Source organism: Lepisma saccharinum, chromosome 30 (genome assembly GCF_977018435.1).
Source record: "Lepisma saccharinum chromosome 30, izLepSacc3.1, whole genome shotgun sequence".
In the NCBI taxonomy this organism is placed as follows: domain Eukaryota; kingdom Metazoa; phylum Arthropoda; class Insecta; order Zygentoma; family Lepismatidae; genus Lepisma; species Lepisma saccharinum.
In genome coordinates this window covers 9,296,751-9,323,329 of record NC_139258.1, presented here as the reverse complement: position 1 = coordinate 9,323,329, position 26,579 = coordinate 9,296,751, and the positions used below count along the sequence as shown (strand labels likewise).

Genomic DNA, 26,579 nt, shown 5'->3' with positions numbered 1-26,579 from the left:
CAGTGCTCGAATTTGCATAAGCATCTTCCTCTGCCTATATACCCTGTCTCAGGTATCTCTGGAGTAAGGCTGTGCATAGCAGCAGAGAGAGGAGGCGAAATCGAGTGGACAGAGCGAAGCAGTACATGCAATGCTGGGAAGGCTGGTAACTGGACAATTTAGTTTTCGCTTTGTGAGACAAAGCAAAAACTAAATAAAAGCTTTTAATGAAACCACTTTAAAGTCGACGCGCTAACTACGTTAGTCTTTGAGGTCCACGGAGCGCGCCAATCAGCTGCAACAACCACATTGAACCCACAGTGTTGCCACCTTGTCCCTCCATGCACAAGCACTTTCCCACGGTCTCCACATTGAAGTTGCAAAGTACTGCAACAGCGTATCCACAGTTATGTGACTGAGACTCCAAGTGGAGTAGACGAGCAGAATGACAGCTGCGCCGATTGGCTGAAGGTTGAGTGTGATTGGACGAAAACAACTCCCTGCTATTTATCACCACCCACCTTCGTGGTGACAGCTTTCTTCAGTTCTTCAAATTAAACAAGTGGAATTTTACTATTTCTGTAACCAGTTAGTGAAGGAATTAGTTTGGTACTTCACAAATATTTGGTATGTATTAAAGTAACAAATTATTTTTTTTAATAATAATGTATTTTTAATTATTTAGTAATTTATTCTTACATTTAATGACATTATAAATATGTATATCGTATAATATATAAATATGTATGGGGTGAAATTGTAGATTAAGATCTTTCCCCCCACCAGTCTTCAATGATTTCACACCCTGCACTGTAAGGCTAACCGGGACTGAGCATACAGTAAAGTGGAATCCGAAACACTATATATATCCACCGGGAATTGAACCTGGGACCCATTGGCATGCCCAATGAGGACTTGGTGGGGTTATAGCACGCACCTTTGGCCCAGTATTCCTAAAAAAAGGAACATGAAGTGCAGGAAAAGATGGCAAAATGATGGCTGACTACTAGAAAATGTAACCTAACCCCCTCCTTTCGAAAATCCTGGGCATGCCAGTGCCGGGATCCCTTGTTGATTACAAGGTGCACTGGCACTGCTTTCGGGGCCCTCACTTCGAATTCAATTCGGTGCTATGTATCGATCTCGACCATTTTGGAGGTGATGTGATCAGTACCACGCTCCGGCCGCCATTACCCCCCCCCCCCCCAAGGTACCCACTGATTTGAGGCTGAGTGAGCCCTAAAGCCGCTTTAAGCGGGGGACAAGGCCAGAAAAATTCCGACCTTACATCTCCCGCGTTGCAGTCGGACGCCTTACCCACTAAACCACCACGGCGTGGTAGTAGTGCATAAATATCCTAATGTCACAAAATCAGAAACTTTACCTTACCTTTATGTGAGTTCTAGGGGTGTGCAGGACAGGCCCGTAGCCATGAATTCTTAGTAGGGGGACAAAGTCAATTCTTGAGGGGGCAATTTTTTAATATATTATTTCGCATTGGCAGATATAGTGGGGTACATAGGAGGACGCGTTGCGCCCCCCCCCCCCCCCACACACAAAGCAATTACTAACCGGAAAGGGATGAGATTGTGAAACTCCAACGAACAAAAGAAAAAAAGTCTAACATCAAATATGGATATAATTTAAGATAAATAGGCTAATCCGGATTGTATCTACTTGAAATTTAAGTGTGCTGCCACCGAAAATCGAATCTGAGGCAACTAGATTGCAGGTCGATAATGTTAATAGTCGATTAACACGTACCAACTTTATAAATCGTGCTTCATAAGTTTTTCCTCTAGTTTCCAGTATGCAAGATTTTTACGTATAAACGGATCTAACAAGAATTCAATAACACCAATGTGTTGTGTTAAGCAATAAAAATCGAATAATAGTAGTTACATATTATCTACACTTTGATGGATACTGTAAAAATTTGTAACGTACAACGTCTGTTACATTTTTTGTACATTAAAATATGGGTCTCTTAGGACTACCACGGATCCTATTTGCTTCAAAGGGGAGACTCTTACATCACTACAGAAAATGTTGGCTTACTGGTTACATTAACCAATTTGCTAAATATTGTGTGAATTGTATTATTTTTATGTTGAAAACACATTTCTTTGACACCCGACAAACAAATGGGAACCCCTTGATTGATCAATGACTTCTTGAATTACGGTGTCATTTCATACTAAGTTGCATACAGGGGAATTTTGTATCCTCTTTACATTATAATAAAAATGTTCCTTTATGACTATAATATGAAATCAACTGTACAGTGTATAAGGGGCCTCCTTCACCTTACTCCATCCTTGCTGTGTGAGGTCTCACAAATACCTGTCACCACCAAAGCGTACAAACCCCAAATATCAGGTTTTTTTTATACTGATACTGATTTCTGTGAAAAATAGAATGGCTTAAGATGAGTAAAATTAGGAAAATCCACTCCACAGCAGAAGAGTTGACAGAATGTTTTGGCAAAAAATTAGGTTATAAAAAAGGCAAGGTCTCCTGTATATAGTACCGTGCCATGAAGACACATTTAGGGGATGTGGGGATAGATCCCCACACATTGAAGGTGATGTGATCAGCACCATGCTCCGGCAGCCTTTACTCCCCAGAGTTACCCCCAGGGACCCATTTATTTGAGGCTGGATGAGCCCCAGAGCTGTTTTATGCAGAACAAAACCGGAAAAATTCCGATCTTAGATCACCCACCCCAGGAATTGAACCCCGGTCTCCCACGTGGCATACAAACGCCGTACCGACTTTTCTTATTTTTTAAAGGAATACCCCTAAGCGGTAGTATGCCCTGTTATTCACTTTCTCTCATGTTGTCATTTTTTACATTTTTGGACAAACACAAACATCCATGTCCAAACTTGGATTTGAATCCAGGACCTCTGGCAACGCAGCGTCATTTTCTTGAACCTATATATGCAGGGCAATTTTCACAGGGTGTAGAGGACATCAAGGCGAACAACGTTTCTTATATTTGCTCGTCCAGTTCTTGTTTCGATGCTACAATACAAGCCATCGAAAAATGGCATCATCTGCCATCCTTAATGTATGCAATCCCAATTAGCTTCACGGTTGCAAATGGCATTTATTTTTATTGCCGCTAAAAATTCTAAAAGCAATAGAATACTATGGAAATCATAGCATGCCGACAGGAAGTCAACACATATCCTTTCCTTTATAAAATATATTTATCAGATCACGCACCCATGTTGCTTATCATAATTACCCCCCAAAAGACACCATTTGAATTTGAAATCATCGCATTAATGTAAATTACTATGAAAAATCAAATTACACGTGTTAAATATATTATTTTAGGTTGACATTTGATTTCTAAGGGGGAATGGTAGCTTTGCCCCCCCCCCTTCCATGTCCCTACATTATTTTACTTTCACCTAGAAATTTAGTGTAGAGGAATCTTATCACCGATTAGACTCTTAAAGAAAATCAAGTATTTTCAAGCGATTAGAGTTCAAAGCACTACGGGGGAAGAGGGTGCAGTGGCGCAACCACAGGGCATTGCCCCTCCCCAACCTTGGACAGAAATCAATTCTAGGGGGACAAACATTGAGGTTGAAGAAAGCAAGACTAGGAGATAAAAATACAATTCGTAAAATTTTCTGCTTTTATTACAGTTTTGTCAAGTTCAGAGCCGTAGCTAGTGGGAGGCGGGAGTTGGCCCTGGGTGCCGAACGATCTAAATGAAAAAAAAAATGTAAAAGAGAATGCCATGGCGCCCCATGGAATTTTTAGTGCCATATTAAATCAATATTGTTTTCAGTTTGCAAAAATTTGGATGTAAAAGATTTCTTGCTCGCTTCGCTCACAATTTTATTATTTTCTCTAATGCATTGTAAATTACCAGAGAAGGAAGTTATAACTAAGTACTTCACACTCTTACTGCTAAACTATTTTGTCTTAAATGTATGAACACAATTATTTGAAGGAAAAGGAGGGCAGCATATTTCATAGATAATTTATTTATTCGTTATGATGACTCTATGTTACTGCATTATATATACCCACCAATGATATGAAACTAAACAGAGAATAAAATGAGGATTTTCTTTCCCGACTGAACTTGCATCAAGGCTTTTGCCCCTCCTAATCAGAAGGTCTGTGCAAGAATCTCGATCAGTAAAGAAGAGGATGGTGGTCGCCTTTACTGTAAGAGGACTTGTGGAGCACGTGGTGCTATTAACACAGAAGACCATCACCGCGAAGTGCTACACCGAGGAGTGCCTGCCCAAGTAGTTCAAGCTCTCAAAAACACTCGTCCACGCTCGAAGGCAGATGCTTAGTTGGCATCAAGTATTTGGCACCTACGGGACTGAAAGTGCTGGAGCATCCTCCCTACGGTGCAGACCTCGCCATGCGACTCTGCACTGTTTCCTCACGTCAATAACAGGCTAAAAGGAATAGGTTTTCCAATGAAGAGAACCTTCTAAGGCCGTGGGATGACGAGTGTACCCATTTCCCTCAGGAAATATGGAAGAGTTGGTTCGACGAATGGTTTTGAAGATTGAAGAAGGGCAATGTCTGCTGCCACGTTCTTTTTCTGCTGGAACCTCAAAAAAGATGCGCGTGACAGTAGACTCGGTCTTTGTTTTATCGTGATTTCATCATGCTATGTATGCAATTACGTCTGTAACACATACTGTGAAGTTGTAGCTATTACTTTCACAAAAATGTTTTAAGATTAGGTCCCTCAGCATTCTTCTAATAATAAACCTAAATGCTCTCGTAGTTAGGTTAAGTTCTGTTAGCATTAAAATAATATCGCTAAATGTTTTCTAAAGATAAAGGTTCTAAATTACCTGTACATTCATTCCCACTAATCATAAACTTGCATTTCTCTAGTCTTAATCTGTTCTTAAGATTTGTAACATCCTCTTAGCAGACGAATTACGTGGCAGCAGCAAATTTGACGCTTATTCTTACTGCTGACACGTGCGTGGCAGCAGACTCGGCCTTGAAGAAGTGGTGGAAAGTATTTTCAAAGATTTTGAAAATGAGAGGTGTATTGCAAAACTTTTCTCTCCGAGATATACTAATTTATTCTCTAATATGGAAATTAGCCATTTTTGCCAAAATGCAGGATTGTACATATTGCGTCATATTTCAGCCTGTATGACTAGAGACTTGAAAGAAGTTAAGTTCCCTTTGTTGCAGAAAGTCTATTCCTTGAAAACAATGCAAAAGTTTGCGCCCATTTTCCAAAATAACGGGAGAAGAGGGGGCGAACAGCAGATTTTTTTTTAATTGAAATTTGGGGACTTGGCCCCTCCCAACCCCGGTTTTCTCACTTGGGCTTTCTGAATTGTGCACGGTCGCGTGCTCCGATGATTTTGTTTTCAAACAAAAGTTATCCGAAGTAGATTGCTCAAATAGTCTCAGAGATATAACGTTTTTCTGAAATAAGTGTAAAAATTTAAAAATCGCGCGCAAAGGCCGCGCCGAGAGAGGGGTTACTTTCGAAAACCGGCTCGGTTGTTTAAAGGTTAAATATAACAAATCAACCACAACTTACTCTTCCAAAAATGGAGTTGCATTAGTTCATACCTCTTAGAAAGTTGAGATGGTAGTTTCAATTGCACAGCGTTTCATTAGTGGATCAAGGCAGCTAATTCCGTGAACAATGATGTTGTTTTCCGAAAGTCTCAAATATTTGTCTCAGGCAATCACCCTCCTAAAATGGACGCATCTTCTGTGGTGATAAAATGCCACGTTTGGTGTGAGATCTTTCTGTATATTTTCCCCCAAAGGCATAACGTTGTCGCATTATAATGAAGAGGTCCTGTGTTTGACTCCCCCTCCTCTGGTGGAAGCACAATGCACACTGGTTCCACGTTAAACTGTAGGTTTAGTCCCGATTAGCTTATCTGAGCACAAACTAATAAAATCGTCTTCTGGATACTTCAGCTGCATCTACAGATTCTGTTGACATTTTCGGCTGATTCATATGGAAAAATTTATGTGTGGGACGAGGATTTCTAAATAGGATAAGTCACTCATTAGCAATTGAATAATTCTGTAGCTTTTTCCATACATAACTAGTTTATTAAAATTTATTCACTGCAGTATTGTAGTGATTATTGTGAATCCTTCTTATTAGTAGAATGGATATAAAGTTGATATTTCGCATACCATATTGATATTTGAAGATAACAAGTATATAAAAATTGTAATGAAATAAAAAAAAGGACACTTCTGGAATTTTAATGCCGAGCTAATTAAAAAGTCAAAATAATGTATTGTGTTGCCGGAGGAAGTAACGCTAAGATGATGATTTTATTTGTTTATTTAGAGATTATTTTAACCATACCCAGCCCGGGATTTATATAAATATGTGGAGGCCCGGAGATGCAGTTCTCAAGTTCAATCTAAATTCTGATCTAATCTTGATCATACCCTGCATAATTTTGAGCCTCCTAAGCTACTAACTGCTTTTATTCATGGAAGTATTAATTTGATCACAGTTTTTGTTTCAATAGCTCTAGTATTTACTTTCACTTTCTAATGACAACATTGGCTTTTTATAGGTTGATAATATGTGAATATTTCAAGCATAGATAATATTTACAAGTAAAATATACATGTTATGAACACCAGAATACAGTTATTTATCGAATTATTCATATACAGGGTGTCATTTTAATGGCGCCCACGGACCACGGAAACGTATAGAGGACATCAAAACAAACAACTTTTCTCAGTAACATTTTTCTCGTTGGTGCATCATTTCGGCGCTACAGTCGTTCAAAAAAGACCGTTTTGCCGCCTGAATGCTGGCAACCACACACAACATTTGATTGCATTTGTGACGTCATATCCCGTCCTCAAGCGATGCGTTCCAGGGTTGCCAGGAACACTCATATTCTGTGAAAAATGACATAGCTACAATCAGCCACATTATGTACCGTAAAAGAAAACGACAAAACACGTTCTTTAACCTAACAGGAAGTAAACAAATGACACGAAAACTAGTAGAAAGAAAACAGAATTCAAGTGGAAGTGGTCATATCGAATTTTGTATCAGCTTACATTTCAAATATTTGCAAATCTAGTTACCAAGTTGGCATCTACAATTTAGTCTATCCACTTCGTCCTTCTGATACTAGTTTTTGTGACACACTGAACAGATGACAAAATACTAGAAATGAAAGAACTCAAAATCCCAAAGGTAAGCAACACATAATATAATGTATATTCAGTGCATTATGAGACAAGTGACAAAAATGGTTGAAAAAGCAGGGATATAAGTAGTAGTAATACAAGCACCAAGCTCTCCGACGACTGTGTTTATCTATGCACCGGATATACATGTAATGTAATAGTTTGCAACTATGAACAGGACAGTATATTCGCTACTGATTCATAATTAGATTGTTACTGTGGTTGTACGTGTTTTAGCCGTAATGTAACAACGTGAACCTCGGATACTTCCGTTATCAGCACAAAAGTACCACAAGGCATTTGGACACAAACCTGTAGATACCAATCTTGCAATGAGATTTGCAAATATTTGACATGTAACTGGGCGCAAACAGCCACATGTAAGCTGCAAGTCCAATGAAATGTATTGTTGTTGATATTTGACATGTAGGCTGAGACAAAATCCGAAATTGACACTTCATTTTGAATACGTTTTTACCATTTCTCATATCATCGGTTCACTTTCCCCTTCCCCTGAGATGACTGCTGACCTTCTGGCTGGTAGACTATGATGTTCGGTCTACTGGACGCGTTTCTCGCTTCGTTTTACACCTAATCATGTGGTTGGTAGTTTGTAAATTTTCACAAAATTTGTGTGTCCCTTGCAACTCTGCCGTGCGCTATTTCGCCGCAGGAAATGCCGTCACAGATACGATCAAATGTTGTGTTGGGTTGCCAGCATCCAGGCGGCAAAACGGTCTTTTTTGAACAGCTGTAGCGCCGAAATGATGCACCAACGAGAAAAATGTTACTGAGAAAAGTTGTTTGTTTTGATGTCCTCTATACGAATCTGTGGTCCGTGGGCGCCATTAAAATGACACCCTGTATATCTCCAAGTATATGTACTTATTGAATTTGATTGGGTGGGAAATCGGGTGGGCACAGAATTTTTTGGGTTGGCGCTTGCCCACCCGTGCCCACCCCTGGCGCCATCCCTGCCAAAATGCGTTGTTTGGTTCCAGGTTCGATCTAAACTTTTCTGTTACAATAGCTCATAGATACATTATTTCCTTAAACAATCCAAACAGTGTGAAGTGCGTTTTATGTTTACAACAAACAGAGAAACATGTAACTAAACAGAGAGAAATATGCCTCGCAGAACTTGAAGTGAATTAGATCTGTGGTGAATTACACATACTTTTGAAGTTTCTTTTTAAATGAATAGTGATTAGTAAAGCTGATACATCCAATCAATTTTCTGCGAGTAACGTCAATCATTTCACATTGTTGTTATGAACTAATGGTTTTTGACTATATTGAAAGAAAGTTACGGCTGATGTTATTGTGCTACGGCTGTCGTTCGAAATAAGAAGTTGCCAGTGTCTAATTTGTACTATATTGATTTGCTTTTAGTATAGTAAAAAAACTGGAAAAGTAAGGAAGTAGTAATATGATTGAATTGTCATTGGTGTTATTTGAGGAGTTGCTTTCGTGTGTGTATTTATTAGTACAAGGGGAATGATTATGATCGGTACAGAAATTTAGTTAACCCTGAAAAAAAAACAATTTACAAAAAATACAGGATGCCATATTCCTCCCATTCCATTACAGGAGTATAAAATCAACCTTTTACACAGTGATATATCTAAATATACTCCAATACACATCATTACATTGAAACAATATATCATGTAAACTTTTACAGGCAGTTGAAAAGATTATGGAGTACAGGATGTCCTGTAGAAATAGGACGACTGGTAAACTATTCTGGAGTATCTTCTTTCTCTTCAGAATCTACAGTTCATGTAAATATATCTAGTTGCATGTGTAAATGTTAGTCAGATCATATAATTCAATTATACTTGAAGTTTTCTCGGCCCAAGTTCCTTTTGTTTCATTGCGATTTCATCATGCTACGAATGCAATTTTAACATGGTTAGATTTCTAATTTCATTACCTGTTGTCGATCGGCTGAACACCTCTGACTCGTTTATTTCGTCACTTTTTACATTCATACTTACGTATTGTGCATTGCGAAATATTGTTTAAGGTAGGATTTTGCTTTTGAGTCATTCCATGCCAAATCAACACAGATATGTGCAATTTTTAACCTGACCATCTCCGATTCTCATGAAATTTGGGGAGTTGAAACTATGCATGGAACTTAGTAACTATGAAAATTTTAAGTCTCGTGCGTCTTGTAATTGTTAAATTATTCAAGGTCAAAATTTGCAGAAATTGCCTTTTTTGAGCCCGCTTAGCTATACTAAATGTGCTGTAACTCCGCCCCTATTTCGCCTAGGAAGCTCAAATAAAGCTTATTGTACAGGGAATTGAACAAGCTTTCCAGTGATATATAACAAGCCTACCTTTGGATAAAAATATAATTTTGTCACGTGACCTTGACCTTTGACCTTAAATATCTCAAAACACGTCATCACCAAAAATCGTGAAAAAAATATATTTGGTCCCTCATACCATACTCTAAAACATACCAAAAAATCATTCTGGGACTGTAATGGGATCAGAAGATACAAAATAATATGTGTAACTATGTGACTGATAAGAGCCCCATTACATGAACTATGAAGAGTCAAATGTCCCTTAACACCCCCTACAAAATGTGAAGGAGTTATCCTGGGTATAATTGGTCATAAAAGAAATAGGTTAGGCACAGGGAGATCCCTAGCCATGTGTGTCAAGCACAGATCCGGCATATTGTTGACCGCCATATTGAATTCAACGCAAAAATTTCAAAGGAAAGGGGGTTATGTGATATATCAAATCAGGCTAGAATTTCACGACAAATGAAGTGACGAAGGATTTTCCAACATATATTTAACCAGCAAAAATTTATTACTGCATGCTTGTAACCATTTTCTCCTTTTCGAGGTGTTAAAAACAAAGCATTGGAATGCTCCTAACGTGTTAGGAACTCATCGAGATCACGCTGACATCTTGGGAGAGAAAGAAGTATACGCACCATTGCATATGATTTTAATCAGCAACATTCACCAAATAGTTGAATAGTGAAGAATATTGGGAAAAGTATCTCAAACAATTACGTGACACTTCCTTTGGAATGAAAAATTCTTCAGTGACGAGGCAAATTTTTATGTTCACGGTGAAGTTAATAAAAATAATATGCAATACCTGTGATTTGCTCAGTCGAATGGTTGTTCCTGGTAAGCTAATTATGTGGTATAATGTATGGCGAACGGAAATGGTTGGTCCATATTCAAAAACGGAACCTTAAATTGTGAGGGCTTCTTGGATTTGTTAAGTGAACAGGTTTTTTCACCCTTGCTTACGGGATATGGCACTTTTCGAGAGTTTTGAAACAGGACAGAGTGTGACCACACTATATAGAGATTTTCGCAATTTCTTCATGGTAATTTTCTAGGTAGATTGATGGGCACACGGGGATCTATTAAAAGGCCTGCACATTCCCCAGATCTAACATCTTAGGAGGACTTTTACCTTCAAAAACATTTGAAGAGAATGGTGCATTCACTAAAAGTCCCTGATATTGACCATCTGAGAGAAGGCATAGTTGCTGCTTGCGATGTTGTTGCACATGCTACATTACCAAATGTTCTATGCGAGTGTGAGAGACGTCAACGAGTGTGCTCACAGGAACATTGACAACATTATAATGTGCATATATCGTAAGTGAAAGATATGTGTATAATTTTTTGCTGGCGTAAGATACGTTGGAAAATCCTTCGTCACTTCATTTCTCGTGAAATTCTAGCCTCATTTGATATACCACATCACCCCCTTTCCTTTGAAATCTTTGCGTTGAATTCAATATGGCGGTCAACAATATGCCGGACCTGTGCTTGACACACACGGCTAGAAAAATTCCCTGTGCCTAACCTATTTCTTTCATGGCCAATTTATACCCAGGATAACTCCTTCACATTTTCTAGGGAGTGTTAAAGGACTTTCGACTCGTCATGGTTCATGTAATGAGGCTTTTATCAGTCACATAGTTAAACATATTATTTTGTATCTTCTGATCCCATTGCAGTCCCAGAATGATTTTTTGGTATGTTTTAGAGTATGGCATGAGGGACCAAATATATTTTTTTCACGATTTTTGGTGATGACATGTTTTGAGATATTCGAGGTCAAAGGTCAAGGTCACGTGACAAAATTATATTTTTATCCAAAGGTAGGCTTGTTATATATCACTGGAAAGCTTGTTCAATTCCCTGTACAATAAGCTTTATTTGAGCTTCCTAGGCAAAATAGTGGCGGAGTTACAGCAGATTTAGTATAGCTAAGCGGGCTCAAAAAGGGCAATTTCTGCAAACTTTGACCTTGAATAATTTAACAATTACAAGATGCACGAAACTAAAATTTTTTATACTTACTAAGTTCCATGCATAGTTTCAATTCCCCAAATTTCATGAAAATCGGAGATGGTCAGGTCAAAAGCTGTGTTGATTTCGCATGGAATACGTTTTTCAACTAAAATAATGTCCACAACAGTAATTACAGATCGTCCTTCTTTCGCTTGCTTAAGAGACAATGTGGCAGGTACAGCTTCATTAGCGTCGATGATTAGTAGGTTTACAGTGTTTCCAACCTTTTTAACCGAAAGATGCCCCACAAACCATTAACGGTAAAAGGTAAAAAAAAAAAGGTAAAGTGTTCCCCTGTGCTTAGCACCATGCCATGAAGGCGTATAGGGGGTGTGGGGGTAACGCCCCACACTTTCTTGATCGGGTCGTGAGTGGGGGTGATGTGATCAGCATCACACCCCTGACTGCCTTTACCCCCCAGGGTTTCCCCCAGGTACCCATGTTATTCGATGCTGGGTGGGCGCCGGGGCCGCTTCCATCGTTAGAAAAGTTCCCGGATTTGAATTGGCCGGGGATCGAACCCGGGACATTTAGCATGGTAGTCAGACATGTTACCGACTGAGCCGCCGAGGTAAGGTTAGGTTTGGTAAGGTTAGGCAAACATAGTTAAAATTTGCGGTCGTAGTAATATCGGGAACGTATATTTCGTTTTTTCATCTGGTTGGAAACATTGACAGGATGTTACATCATCAACATCCGGTTTACATTTAGCAAGCGAGGGACAGGGACTTCAATTGTGGGTTGGAGAGATATTTTTCGTGAAAGACACCTGATTTTCCGCTCCAGTAGATTCTGCGATGACCGAAAAAACCTCTACAAAGTATCCAAAGGTAAAATTTTCATATCCGCAAAACGTATATCTTCAATTTTACAGGAGAAATTACTTACCAAATGCAGTTATAATTGTGGAAGTTCGGGAAAGTGTTTTCTCGAATGGTTCATTGAATTTTGCCGGTATATCATCTATTTTTCGATATAAATGTGTGACCAATGCACAAAAGCTCTTGCATCCATTTACTTCCAGGTGGATGTAGCCTGTGTGTGACGACGTAATCCCTGTCAGTGTTTCCAAACACGTGTTTTTTGTAACTGAAGAAGGTACGTTTCCGCAAATGGTTTGTGGGACTGTGTGTCAATGGTTTGTGGGGTTATGTGTCAATGGTTCGTGGGGCTATGCGAGAATGGTGTGTGGGGCTACGCATATTTTTTTCAAAACCAATTTTTAACTATTGTAACCTATACATGACCCTACCTAACCTAACCTTACCGGAAATGATTCGTGGGGCTATTTATAAATGGAAAGCGAACATAAAAAAAATTACTCGATATGTCTAAAATTGAGATTATTTGAGTCGAAAAAACTAAATGCCACCTTCAAGAAACAGAATGCAGAATACGTAAGTATCAATGTGAAAAATAAGGGAATTAGAGACGTTTGGTGGTTACTGAAATTTTACCAACAACGGTTACCCTATTTTCTTCTGTTAACACATACTGCGGAATTTTAGCGATTACTTCAGATTTTGTTCAATATATGCTTTCGTAGTTAGGTTAGACATGTCAGGTTTGGTTCTCTTAGCATTAAAATAAAGTTCCTAAATGCATTGTACTAAAGTTCCGATTTACGTCTACATTAATTCCCGCTAGTCTATGATACTTACAGTCACTTGTCCATGGGAACAACACATGCTTGCACAAGGTATTTTTTTTTTTCAACGTAAATAACTTTCTTTCACAATCCAAACAGTGCTCATTACTTTAAGGGAGGTTCAAATTTTGTATGACAATGATTGCTAAAATTGTACGATAATTAGTCTTCCTCCTAGGAAAATTTGAAAAAATAATTTACCGTTTACTCATTTCTTCTATGTTTTATATTGGTAATGGTGCGATCTCGCACAAACGAATTTCTTCATTTTTACAGGAGAAAGTACTTATGGAAAGGAGTTTCTATAGATTGTTGTATTTTCTTCCATCGTTCAATATATTTGACTGCAAATACATGTATATTTCAAGAAAACTATGCTTGCCTAACTGAACCTAACCTAACCTTGCTGGAATGGTGGGGCTATCCGTGAATGGTTTTTTGGGGTTCGAACCTGGCAAAAATCCGAAAATCAGTAAAACCAAAGTAGTACTGTTAATGTGATAAATTGAAGTTATTTTCTTCACAAGAGCAAAGTCTCACCTTCAAGAACCTTTCGCAATGCATAATCGGTAAGTGTGATTGTTAAAAATGAAAGAAATGAGTGAAAAGTGTTTCTTCGAGATCGCACCAGTACCTTTATATTTATTAAGTAACAATACTATGAGCTCTATTACAACACAAACACTGGTACAGTGAGATGCACAAGTCCACGACTACCTATATTTTTTCTCTTGCACCCTACTTGTTTTTAAGGAATGAAATTTTATGTTTAATCCTGCTAAGGTATTAAACGTAATTAAAATTAAACATCTTGTATAATAAGTTGCTATATATTACGAAATTCATCGTCCGGACTTGTACCCCTCACTTTTTCACTTTTAGATGGCTGGTAAGGGATGAACCTGCCCCCCCTAAAAAAAAAATAAAAAAAAAAATCAGGGTATAGGTCTGAGCACAAGTATTGTAGTAATTCATTGATTTAATGTAGAATAACGGCAATGGTTCTGAATGTTTAATGTTCTTCACAAGTTTTATAGGAGTGAAAGGAGTTTTGAATACTGAAAATGATTGTAGGAGTAAGTTCGAAGGTTGAAGAAATTAATTAGCACTGTTGAAAGTATCACTAAGTATTTACCAGAGAAATCATGATTTGGAAACTATCTCACACACAGAGTTCTTACAGATTTTGATGCGGGGGTTTCATGATTGAGACGAGGTATTACATGATCAGGTGTTGGAAACATTTAACGATGCTAATTTAATGCTAAGAGCCTTAAACCTGATCAACCTAACCTAACCAATGAAAACATTTAGAGACGTGATATCCATTAGCACCTCTCGTTACATAATGTAGTAGGAGCAGCAGTCCATATCCAAGACGACAGTAAGTAATAACAACAAATAAAAATCGAACCATGTAATAATGATGCTTAGTTTGGTATTAAATTGGAACCTGGGCCAGAAAACGTGCCTGAATACAATACAATACATGTATTCATTGTTAGACATTGTACAATGCAATAGATGTTGTCTGTTATTGGTTAAATCTTTGTTATTGTATATATGTAAATATACAGGGTGATTTCGAACTCCCATTACAAACTTAGGGGGGTGAATCTAGAAGGAAAAACAAGCCGAAAGTGCCATGTGGCAAAATTACGAAAACGGCACCGTGTGGCTGCCAGAGCCGTGAGAAAATCGGTTCACACCTCTTTCAAAGAGCAATAACGTCTGAACCACGAAAGATACGAAGATCGGCTCTGGCGGAAGTGGAGGAAGTCGTATCCAAACAATATCAGGGCGTTGAAATTGCGGCGCTTTTCGTAATGTGAAAGGGGAATCCCCAAAGGAAATGGGGAATCCCCACTGCATGTGAGCGGAAACTCGCGCAAAATGGAGAAAGACGACGAGGGAACATGCTGTCACAGGACGGTCGAAAAGTGACACATGGAGGGAGTCCCCAGAGGAGCGCATGAAGTGCGACAAATGGAACATGCTTGGACAGTGACTGTCGCGCATCCCAGATGGTACGCAAAACGGAGTGATGGATGTACACGTGCATGCTACATGGAACGCAACGTGCAATTACAATTGCGATATGAACCACTACGTGCCCCCTCCCACCGGGAATTCGTTGAACCCGGGACCTCGGGAGTACAAGGTCAGCCGGAAGTTGGCTCTCTGAGGAGCAGCACCAAATATGTATCCACGTGCTCCACGAATGCTGGGACACGTTCGTATTGTTCTGTACTACATTACTGCAGAGCGTGTAGAGGTATCCCATGCGAGTCCAACGTTAGTCATTAACGTTCTCACGTGAAGGACATGGAACGGGAGCGACCAACCCGTACTTACTGACGTTCCTTCCCGTTCGTAACCTCTGTGATGCATGAAGGTGTGCGCTGACGTCATACTAGGAGTCACTCGCTATTCCTGGTCGAAGTTGACCCTTGCGCCCTCTGGGTATTGCAAGACTGTATGTAGAGAGCGCTGGACGTGACACATTGGTTGAGTACGTACACACGACGTATCTTCTGGGAACATTACGACGTTGTGGGTGTGTGTGGACGTGAAAACTCCCACGATGGTGCAATACAGTTTCGAGGAGTATGCAGACATGATGCTCATTTACGGGGAAGCGAGATGCAATGGAAGGGCTGCCCGTGCGATGTACCAGGAACGTTTCCCGGAACGTGTGACGCCATCACACACCATATTCGAAAAAGTGAACCGTCGTCTTCGTGAATCTGGAACATTTGTTGTGAGTAGAGTGGACACAGGTGCCCCAAGGACGAGGTGCACGCCTGTGGTGGAGGAGGCAATTCTTCATGCTGTGCACGAAGACCCTGGTACGAGTACGAATCGTAGCACGGGATGTTGGTGTATCTCAGTCTGTAGTGTGGAATGTCCTTCATGATCAACAACTGCACCCATATCACCCCCAGAAGGTGCACGCCATGGGTCCCACAGATTTTGAACCACGTGTTCGCTTCTGCACATGGTTTGTGCGTCGTTGCGTGAATACGCCTCAGTTTCCACAGTTGGTGCTCTTCACGGATGAGGCGAAATTCACCAGAGAGGGTGTTTTTAATTCCCGCAACAGCCATGTGTGGGATGAAGAGAACCCATTCGCAACGAAAGCTCGTGGGTTCCAGCAGCGAATGGGCATCAACGTCTGGGCAGGAATACTGGCCGGTCGTTTAATTGGCCCATACATACTTCCACCAATCTCACAGGTCGTACTTAACTGATTTTTCTCCAAGAGACATTGCCCGAGATGTTGGAAAATGTGCCATTGGCCATTAGGCAAAACATGTGGTTCCAGCATTATGGGGCGCCACTCCACTTTGCACGGGACGTACGGGACCATCTGACCCACAGATATGACAGGCAATGGATAGGGCGTGCCGGGCCCGTGCCGTGGCCCCCACGATCTCCCGACTTAACGCCCCTGGACTTTTTTCTATGGGGGCGCATGAAGAGTCGCATTTATGAAACCCCCATCGAGTCTGAGCATGACCTGGTTACTAGGATTGTGGCAGCAGCGAACTTCATTCGAGAGAATCCACTGGTCTTCAATCGTCTGTATGAGAACATTCTTCGAAGGTACAATGTGTGCATCGATGTTGGTGGTCGTCATATTGAGCCCCTGTTGTGAGTTTCCGTTCTGCACACGCCAAAGGATGTTTTCATACTGTCCTTCGCAGTGCTTACGTGCTGCATTCAGAGTTCATCGTCGTTCCTTCATACCATCGGTAATGAACAGAAACATCAAGCAGCAATGATTCAAGATTTAGCACAAGTTGCCTATTTTTCAGGACAAAGGGTCAATATCTGTGTTACTGATTTTTATCTGTTTGTGCTACTCTCTGTTTTCCTTCCGCCAAAGTGATACTGTACATTCCAATGTGAAACCCTTCATACGTACGTGCCAATTCCTTTTTTTTTTGTGTGTGTGTGTGTGTGTGTGTGTGTGTGTGTGTGTGTGGCTGTGCCTTTTAGGGAGGTGTCCCAGCATTCGTGGGGCACGTGGATACGTATTTGGTGCTGCTCCTCAGAGAGCCAACTTCCGGCTGACCTTGTACTCCCGAGGTCCCGGGTTCAACGAATTCCCGGTGGGAGGGGGCACGTAGTGGTTCATATCGCAATTGTAATTGCACGTTGCGTTCCATGTAGCATGCACGTGTACATCCATCACTCCGTTTTGCGTACCATCTGGGATGCGCGACAGTCACTGTCCAAGCATGTTCCATTTGTCGCACTTCATGCGCTCCTCTGGGGACTCCCTCCATGTGTCACTTTTCGACCGTCCTGTGACAGCATGTTCCCTCGTCGTCTTTCTCCATTTTGCGCGAGTTTCCGCTCACATGCAGTGGGGATTCCCCATTTCCTTTGGGGATTCCCCTTTCACATTACGAAAAGCGCCGCAATTTCAACGCCCTGATATTGTTTGGATACGACTTCCTCCACTTCCGCCAGAGCCGATCTTCGTATCTTTCGTGGTTCAGACGTTATTGCTCTTTGAAAGAGGTGTGAACCGATTTTCTCACGGCTCTGGCAGCCACACGGTGCCGTTTTCGTAATTTTGCCACATGGCACTTTCGGCTTGTTTTTCCTTCTAGATTCTCCCCCCTAAGTTTGTAATGGGAGTTCGAAATCACCCTGTATAATTACATATATAGAGAGGGATTACATGGAACTACAATATGTTACAGATACTAATATGAGAGTATATGCATATATAAAGTAAGAGTACGTAGACATAGGACAATTATAATATTAGTGATGATGAAATAATATAAATATGGCAGTGGCGATGTACATAACAATAATACATAAAACAGGAAATAAACAATAGGCCTACAATATATTCTAGAATATTAAATCATTTTTGGGATGGATTTCGAATTCTTCTAGATTATAGAAGACCTTTTCTTTTAACCAAAGTTGAAGTACACTTTTAATTTTTTTTAAGAGAGACACTGCGAGCAGCTTCTGGTAACATGTATAACTTAATTCCTAAGTACTTATAACTATTATGTGTTTTACTTAATCTGATTGATGGTGTGTCGAGCTTGTAACAGAATCTAATATTGTGTCCGTGCACAGTGTGTCTTGCATTATAAGTATATACATTTTCTTTTGTATACACTAGACAAGTAAATATATATAAGCTTGGCACAGTCATTATTTTTAGTTCTGTAAAGAGAATTTTATAGGAAACTGAATGTGAACTGAAAAAAAACCTCCACATTTTAAATCCTGACTTCAGAAAAAAGTATGTTCCAATTAGTAGCTTTTGTACACGGTGTCCAATTGAAGTATTGAAGGTTAATGTCGTGTGTTCCTATGTGCCTTAGGGTACCAGTTGAGTACATTTCATATTGAGTACCATTCTGGATATAGGTGTTCTTTGAAAGTGTCACTTCATCAATCCCATCTAAATACCATTCATCCTCATCATTTTGATTAATTCAAAGAGGCAGGAAAGCAATATAATGATTTTTAAAAATTACAAAATACAAATATATAGACTATATTTATTGTGACAACAATTTTATTGATTTATGATCAGAAAAGAGCAGCATTAAAGAAAAGGGGTTGAAGAAGAATTGTAAAAACTAACCTGTGACTCGCTAAACATTAGTGTCCATTTTATTACCCACTTAATGAAGTATCAATGGAACAGATTCAGGCACGTAGCCAGGGTGGAGGGCTAAGGGGCCCAAAGCCCCCACCGAAATCCTACAAATATCTTATTTAAATAGTGTATAGTGGTAATTAATTTTTCTTCGTTATCAGCATTGAACATCTTGTATAATAATTTGTAATATACTGAGAAATTTATCTTCAGGGCTTCCTCCACTCCCTCCCCCTTTCCCCTCCTATTTCACCTTTATATGGCGGCTGCTGATAAGGGATGTCCTCCCAAAATAAAATCCTGACTATGGACCTTAACAGATTAATTGGTACTCTATCAGCTAATGTAGGCACATCAGTGTAGATTATAACTTTACTAATTTTAACTTTCTACAAATAGCCTGTTTAATGCAAGATTGTGCTATTTAATTTTTTCAATGAAACAGAATTATAATTCGTGCATTCTAGTTTTGTAAAGTAAGCATCTAAGTGAGCATTTGTTTTTTAAAGGCAAAACCTATTGCTGTCACTTGGTTACACACATTTATGATCTATTCAGATTTTTGATGGCTGACGTTCATAGACTAGTAAGTGTAATGTGCTACGAATGAAGTCCTTGGTCAGGCACTGATGCACAATTTTGTTCATTGTCAGTGGTGTGCCAAAGATTTTCAAAAGGTTGTAAGTCTTCATTTGGCCATTTTTTCCTGGCTTTGACATTCTGTTTTTAAGAAAACTGGGCTGGGGGATGGGAGCCCTCACTAGAGGTAGACAAAACTCAAAATAATTCAGGCACCAGCCTCTTTTTCTGAGGAGGCAGGCTAAGAAAGCATATAGGAAGTCTCCTCTGACTGGGGTTTAGAGGAGTGGACAAGACTGGCAGGGGACTCACTTTTCGATTTGATTAGAGACAGGCAAGAGCACTTTGGGAAGGAGAGAAGGAGAGCAGTCTGCCTGACTTAGGTGAACTATCTACCAAGCCTGGAGAAAGGATAGTTTTATTTTAGTCTTCGATATAAACTTCATCATTATTCTTCTACCTCTAGACAGGTATTTGTCCTAATCCTAACCATGTATGTTTCGGGTTCAAGGTTCTAAAATCCAACGAGTGACTATTTGCCATTTCTAGTTGTTTAAGGTATTTTATTTCTGTTGTGCCTTTTGCTGCCAAGCATTTAACATATCGCTGCAGATCTTAAAATGTGGCTAGTAACAGTGCAAAAAATTATAATGGCTTGTTTATTATTCTGATTTAATGATACAGAAAACACACAAACACTGTTGTACTCATTATTTAAAAAATGGAAATTTAAATTACTTTAAGGAAACTCGATTTTTTTTAAAATTTAGAACTGAATTAAAAAATTCAGGCACAGGTAAAATATTTTCAGCCATCGTGACTGGTCACCCTGTATTTTTCTACCCCTGCCCCCTTCCTCTTGGGTACCTCACTATTATGATTAACCCAAGAAGTAGAGATATTTGAAACATTTGTAAATTTTGTATTGGATCAGTAGAATATCATTTTATTGTTATGGGTATATGTTATATTGCTACTCTAAAAGGGGGTATGTGCCAAAAATTTCATATCAGTCCATCTGTAGCAAAAACAGCGAAATAAGTGTAAGATCAATTGCATTTTTTATGTATTGATTAATTTTTCAGTAAATAGTAGGTAAGGTTTCATGGATTTTCTACCAAAGTACACCCGCTGCAAAGTGACTTCAGACCTCACTAATGTTTTCCAGCAGACTCGGGTGCACTTCTTAAGTTCTGACGCTGTCAGTCGAGGGTTTTTCTTTATTTCTCTCATTAGGAGACCGTCTGTAGATTTGGTTGTTTTTCTTGTCCTCCAACCACCAAATTTGTGCTTTGGAATGACAGTCGGGGGCAGTCCTCTGTCAACTGCCAGTACCTACATTATGGTTGTTTTTGCACGACCTGTTTGTTTACATGTTGTCTTTATCAGGACGTTTTCACTTCACCATGCAATCTACTACAATACTTTCCCGGCATATCACAAATACACCTGCACAGTAGTCAATACGGTAGTAAAATATCCAACACAAAGTGCACCGCACAAAACACAGCAATTTATCACACACACACACTACAGCAGAAAGTCACCCTTCCTGTGTCAACTAACAATTCCAAATGAAATGAACTCAACTCGCTTTCAGCAGTAATACACTGTTGCCAGATACGTTCATGCAGAAACAATTCCGTGTTCGAAACAAAACAACACTAGATACAATAGACCGCTTACTACAGCAGGTTTCACATGATGTCCAAAGTCATTTTGCGGCGAATGTACATGAAAATACAGTGGACTCTCTTTAATTCGAACTTGGGTAATTCAAAGTACTAGGTAATTCAAACAGATGTTTGTTATCCTTGAAGCGATCTTCAATGATGTGATGTTTTTGTTAATTTTAATTTTGGATAATTTTTGTGTTCCTTTGATTTGGATTTAATAGAGTTCACTGTACATATATGAATACTCTCACCTAGAATTTTTTTTGTAGAAGCTGCTATGGGAGGGCATTCGTCAGATGAAGAGAATCGACACCACCGAAGGTCATCTCATTTCTCAGGTTCAGGAAGACATTCTAGAAGGCCATACGAAAGGCCCGATTTGGCCTCTGGCTCCAGAGACTTTAAGAGGCCGGACAGAAGACGATCGAGGTCTCCGTCTGCAGATGGTAAAGTTAGAGGAAGAAGTTTCCAAAGACAGACGCCTGCCAGGTACCCTCCCAAGAGGGAGTCTCCCCAAAGGACCTCTCAGGTGGCCAACGGGAGGTGGAACAGGCCTTATGAGCAGAGGGGTAGCTCTTCGCGGATTGGTCTCTTCGCGAACAAAGAGGAGGGTTCGCCAAAACTGTGGCCTCATGACAAGTTTTTCGCTGACAATTACGGTGATTTCTCTCCGAAGAAGGGTGGTGACAGACACAGGACGCAGGAGGATGACTTCTTCGATCATCGCCGTCAGGAGAGAGAGCGGATAGGCATGATGGGAGCCGTTGAAGTCTGGGGGAAGTCACCGCAAAGGATTGAAGAGTAAGCTATTAAAACTGTTACATTGTAATCTGTGATGGTCAGTTGTTAGGGATCTGACAGATTCAGGTTTAAGTCCTTTAGCGTATGATCTCCGGTGGGAATTTTTCCTTGTATAAAGCAGCTCTGGAGTTCATCCAGCCTGTACAGTGGGTACATCTTAACCAGAGGTAGACAAAAACAATAATTCAGGAGCCAGCTATTCTTTTCTTTTGGTAAATTTCTCGTATCGGACAAACGGATTTCTTCAAATTTACAGGAGAAATTACTTACCGAATGCAGTTTCTTTATACTTCTGGAGTTCAGGGAAGTGTTTTCTCGCATGGTTCATTGAATTTTGCCGGTAAATCATCTGTTTTTCGATATAAATGTGTGACCGATGCACGAAAGCTCTTGCATCCATTTACTTCCAGGTGGATGTAGCCTGTGTGTGACGACATAATCTCGGTCAGTGTTTCCAAACATGTGTTTTTGTAACTGAAGAAGGTATGTTTCCGCAAATGGTTTGTTGGGCTATGTGTCAATGGTTCGTGGGGCTATGCAAGAATGGTGTGTGGGGCTACACATATTTTTTCGAAACCGATTTTAACTATTGTAATGTATACGTGGCCCTACCTAACCTAACCTTACCGGAAATGGTTCGTGGGGCTAGCTGTGAATAGTTCGTAGGGCTATCAGTGAATGGTTTGTGGGGCTATGTAGGTATTTTTGGGTGCAGTGGGGTGGAAACACTTCATGCCGAGTACGGTAGTGAAACTGTGTCCACTATTTTGCGTGTTACCGAAGGCAAAAAGAAATGAAGAAAACTTACTCGATATGTCGCAAATAGAGCTTATTTCCGTGAAATAATCGAAATGCCACTTTCAGCAATGTTCAAATTAAATAAACTAGCAAATTTCAGCTGTTTGTCCGATACGAGAAATTTAATCATGGGCTAAGAAAGCCGCAAATTCAACTAAGCTACACATTTTGAAATATGTTCTGATCTTACCTTATTTATTCTTAATTGCGAAAAGAGAGATGCGGTAGTAGATAAATATGGAGAAACTAGTACTCACTTTATCCACAAAACTGTGAAGCAAAAACAGTTTCGCTGATAAAGTGAGTGCTAGTTTCTCTGTATTTTCATAATTTAATTTATTAATTAATATGAGATTTAATTGAAAGTAACCATAACAAATTACAAATTAGCCCTGTGCTAATAAGAATTGTTTCAGTACCTCGGTAAGTTTCATGGAGAAAATTACAAGTGGCTACATGGCACACGTTCCACATGTCTCCAGGTCGTGGCTAACATACCCGTGTAGATCTGTCTAATTGCATCTGCATTTTTTGTTTTCAATCCCACTATGCTCCATCGTATGGGGGGAATGCTGATGGCATATTTCACATGAAAAAATAACATGGTGTAAGGTCCAAGGAACTTGCTGGCCATACAATTGGTTCTCCACGACCAATCCATCATTGTGGTAGGTGCTGATCGAGAAATAAGTGCATCACATTTGCAAAACTGCCACACCGTGCTAAAACAAATTTGCTACACAAACTTGGAATACGGCATGATGCTTGAGTGAAGAATCTGAAACTAAGTTGTAAGCACATCCTTATTATGCCACTTCAATATCTGAGACTAATTTATAAAAAACTGTATATATATTCCACTGCATAGATGTACTGGAGATTGAGAATTGCTATGAATAATTGATTATAAATTATTAGCTTTGCCCGTAATCTCACTTTGTTGAACAGAATATGTAACGTGTTTATTTTAATTGCACATAAATTTGAGAAGAATTGTGGACAATTAGCAATTATAGCGGAACCAGGGTTTTACATTTTCCTGCATTATGCATTCAATTTTGATGGCCCCAACAATTTTTTCTGCATTTCAAGTTTTTTTCAGCTTATTCCCCTGAAAAACGTCAAATTGAGGTTTCACTGTAATTAATTTTGTTAATCCCTGATCTTGACTGTGTTGTCATTAGTTTTACGTTATTCTCTATATAGTTTAAAATATTATGTCTGAGCCAGTACCTCTTTGAACTGATGCCCATACGAATATGATTGCACCAATTCTCATACCAACAGATGGACATACACAGTCCGACAATTAAGTAATGAGACTGATTTTATATTGTGAAAAAGAACCAAAATAATTGAAGATTGCCTGTTTATTGCTCAAAGTACATCCCTCCTGCATCAATACAGCAATTGGCACGGTTGGCCAACGATTGATACGACGTCTGCAAGTCTTCATGTGGTATGACTTGAAGATTGGATGTCACAACCTGTTGGATGCTCCTGTGATCAAAAGTGTGTAATTTCAGCAGCAGTTTCACTTTTGGGAACAGAAAATAATCACAGGGAGATAAATCTGAAGAGTTGAGAGGAAGATTCAATATTTTCACTTGTTTTCGGACGAGGAATACCCAGACAAACACTGCTCCTTGGCACCTTGCATTATCGTGTAGCAGGAGTCAACTGCCCGCCTCAGGAAACTGAGCTCGGAGAGGGTCAATTCTCCTTCATAACCATTTAAAGCACTACGATAGCAACAGCCAATTACAGTTTCATCCTCTGGAACAAATACATTATGAATAATGCCTTTGCTGTTGTAAAAACCACAATATTTCGATCTGCATTTTCTTCCCTCTTGGTAAAGAGGGACTTTGATCCTGCGATTTGTCGTTTCGTACAAGAACCATTGTGAAAATGCTCTGCTTTGTCCTCCACAACAACAGAATTCAAGAAATGTTTATTCCCCCAAGCAGTTTTCAGAATGTCTTTCATGAAACTTGAAGTTTACTCACTGCTACATAGCTATTACGTGACAACACCCTTGCACCTCCTTTACGACATGGCAGCATAATTCCCAGCATGTCCATCTCAAGTTCATGAGGTGTCGCCAGGTTGTGGATTATGGACCACACAACATCATGAACGCGTTACTTCACAAATAGAATTAACACGTGGGACAATATAAAATCAGTCTCATTACTTAATTGTCGGTTTGTGTATTAACAATTAAAAACTGTGTTCAGAGTATCTATAAACATTAAGTAGCACTTACAGCACATTTGTCTACCAGAGTCATGTTGAAAAGATTTAAAGAAAATCAGAATATTAAAGTAATTAGCATTTAATCAAGTTCACTTTTGCCACATGATGTTCATGGAAAATTTAATAAAATTATGCATTTTAGTAATATACAGGATAATTATACTGGTTGTATTTTCAGCTGTATACTGGTTGTATTTTCAGCTATATACTGGTCATATTTTCAGCTGTATACTGGTCGTATTTTCAGCTGTATACTGGTCATATTTTCACCTCTATACTGGTCGTATTTTCAGCTCTATACTGGTTGTATTTTCAGCTGTATACTGGTCGTATTTTCAGCTGTATACTGGTCATATTTTCAGCTGTATACTAGTTGTATTTTCAGCTGTATACTGGTCATATTTTCAGCTGTATACTGGTCGTATTTTTAGCTGTATACTGGTTGTATTTTCAGCTGGTGGCTGACCTTTATGGCTATTTGTGGCTCTTTCTGGCCCCTAATCGTCTTCGGTGTCAGTTGCAAAGTAAAAGCTGTAGGGATAATATCACTCTCCTGAAGCAACATTGTCAAATGTATGTTTTTGCCAGTTGCGTACGGACCTGTGGGTGGTCTTTCCGGAAACTTCACTGTCCAGGACCGCATGTGCAGTTGTACCATTAACCTAAGTTGATTTCTGGTGCTGATGTTGTTGTTGTAGAACTCTGTTGGTTTACAGTACGTTTGGCAACATGTGGTGTATCCGATGCTCATTTGTTTCGCCCTGCTATACTCCATGAGGCCTTAAAAAGATTGCTTCGTGGGCTTGCAGCAGACAAGAACCAATCAGGTCCGCGAATGAGCGAGCCCAGTTGCCTCAGCTAGCTTGTTGCACCCTTCTGGAAGGGTGAGTGACCTCTGCCTATTGTGAGTGAGTTGTAACTGCGACCGTGCTTGTGCTCAAAACATAATACGTGTTAGAGATGGAAATTTTCATTTGTGTCACTTACTTGTTCTTCGTCTTTTAAAACAATATATTTCTTGACTTCAGTATACTGGAATTAGATAGCGATGTGGCTATTCTTTCATTCACTGAAGCAAGCACTGAAATCACCGTGCGAAAAATTATTCCTCTTTGCTACCTGGGCCTGTATGTTCGGCTGTTAGCCTGCGAAGCGATCTTTCTAAGGCCTCCTGCAGTATAACAGCATTTTTTGCCTTGTGACTCAAAATTGCCCAATGTCAGTCAAAGAAAATTGAACTGATCGCTGTTTCCCAGCTGCGACGTGTAAATGCAACCAGTGTAGACTCCATAAATGTGTCGTGCAGCTTTTTTGCAGATTTCAAAATACATTGATGCCAGGGAAGTAAATAAATATAAACCAATATGATTTGCATTGGTATCAAGTCACCCTTATTTATATTGGCTTGTTCTGCACTGAAAAATATTAAATTATTATTTGGAAATAATTTAAATGTGTGCCTTGTTTTTAGCTCTGATGAAGTAGACAGTGAAGTGGAAGAGTCAAACAAGAAAATCAGCTCAGACACCAGCTCCAGCACAGAGCAGAGGAAGAAGAAGAAGAAAGAAAAGAAGAAGAAGGTAAAGTGATTTCAGTGTCAGAATATTAACGGAGTATATTTGTATCGCAGTAATGAAATTTTTGCT

The 26,579-nt window shown here is 39.6% G+C and overlaps 1 protein-coding gene across 2 annotated transcripts in view; it reads left to right on the top strand.

Annotated features, from left to right (window-relative positions):
- Positions 1-8,290: 8,290 nt before the first annotated feature.
- Positions 8,291-26,579, top strand: part of LOC145981831 (uncharacterized) — a 40,957-nt gene continuing 22,668 nt past the window's right edge. The window contains exons 1-3 of one of the 2 annotated variants that reach the window (XM_083115272.1): positions 8,291-8,595; positions 21,345-21,876; positions 26,405-26,513. In XM_083115272.1, the coding sequence (XP_082971398.1) occupies positions 21,353-21,876; positions 26,405-26,513 (633 nt within the window). In that variant the 5' untranslated portion in view covers positions 8,291-8,595; positions 21,345-21,352. Of the gene's footprint in view, positions 8,596-8,617; positions 8,967-21,344; positions 21,877-26,404; positions 26,514-26,579 lie in introns of those variants that run through there. The other variant, XM_083115273.1, reaches the window with a different exon arrangement.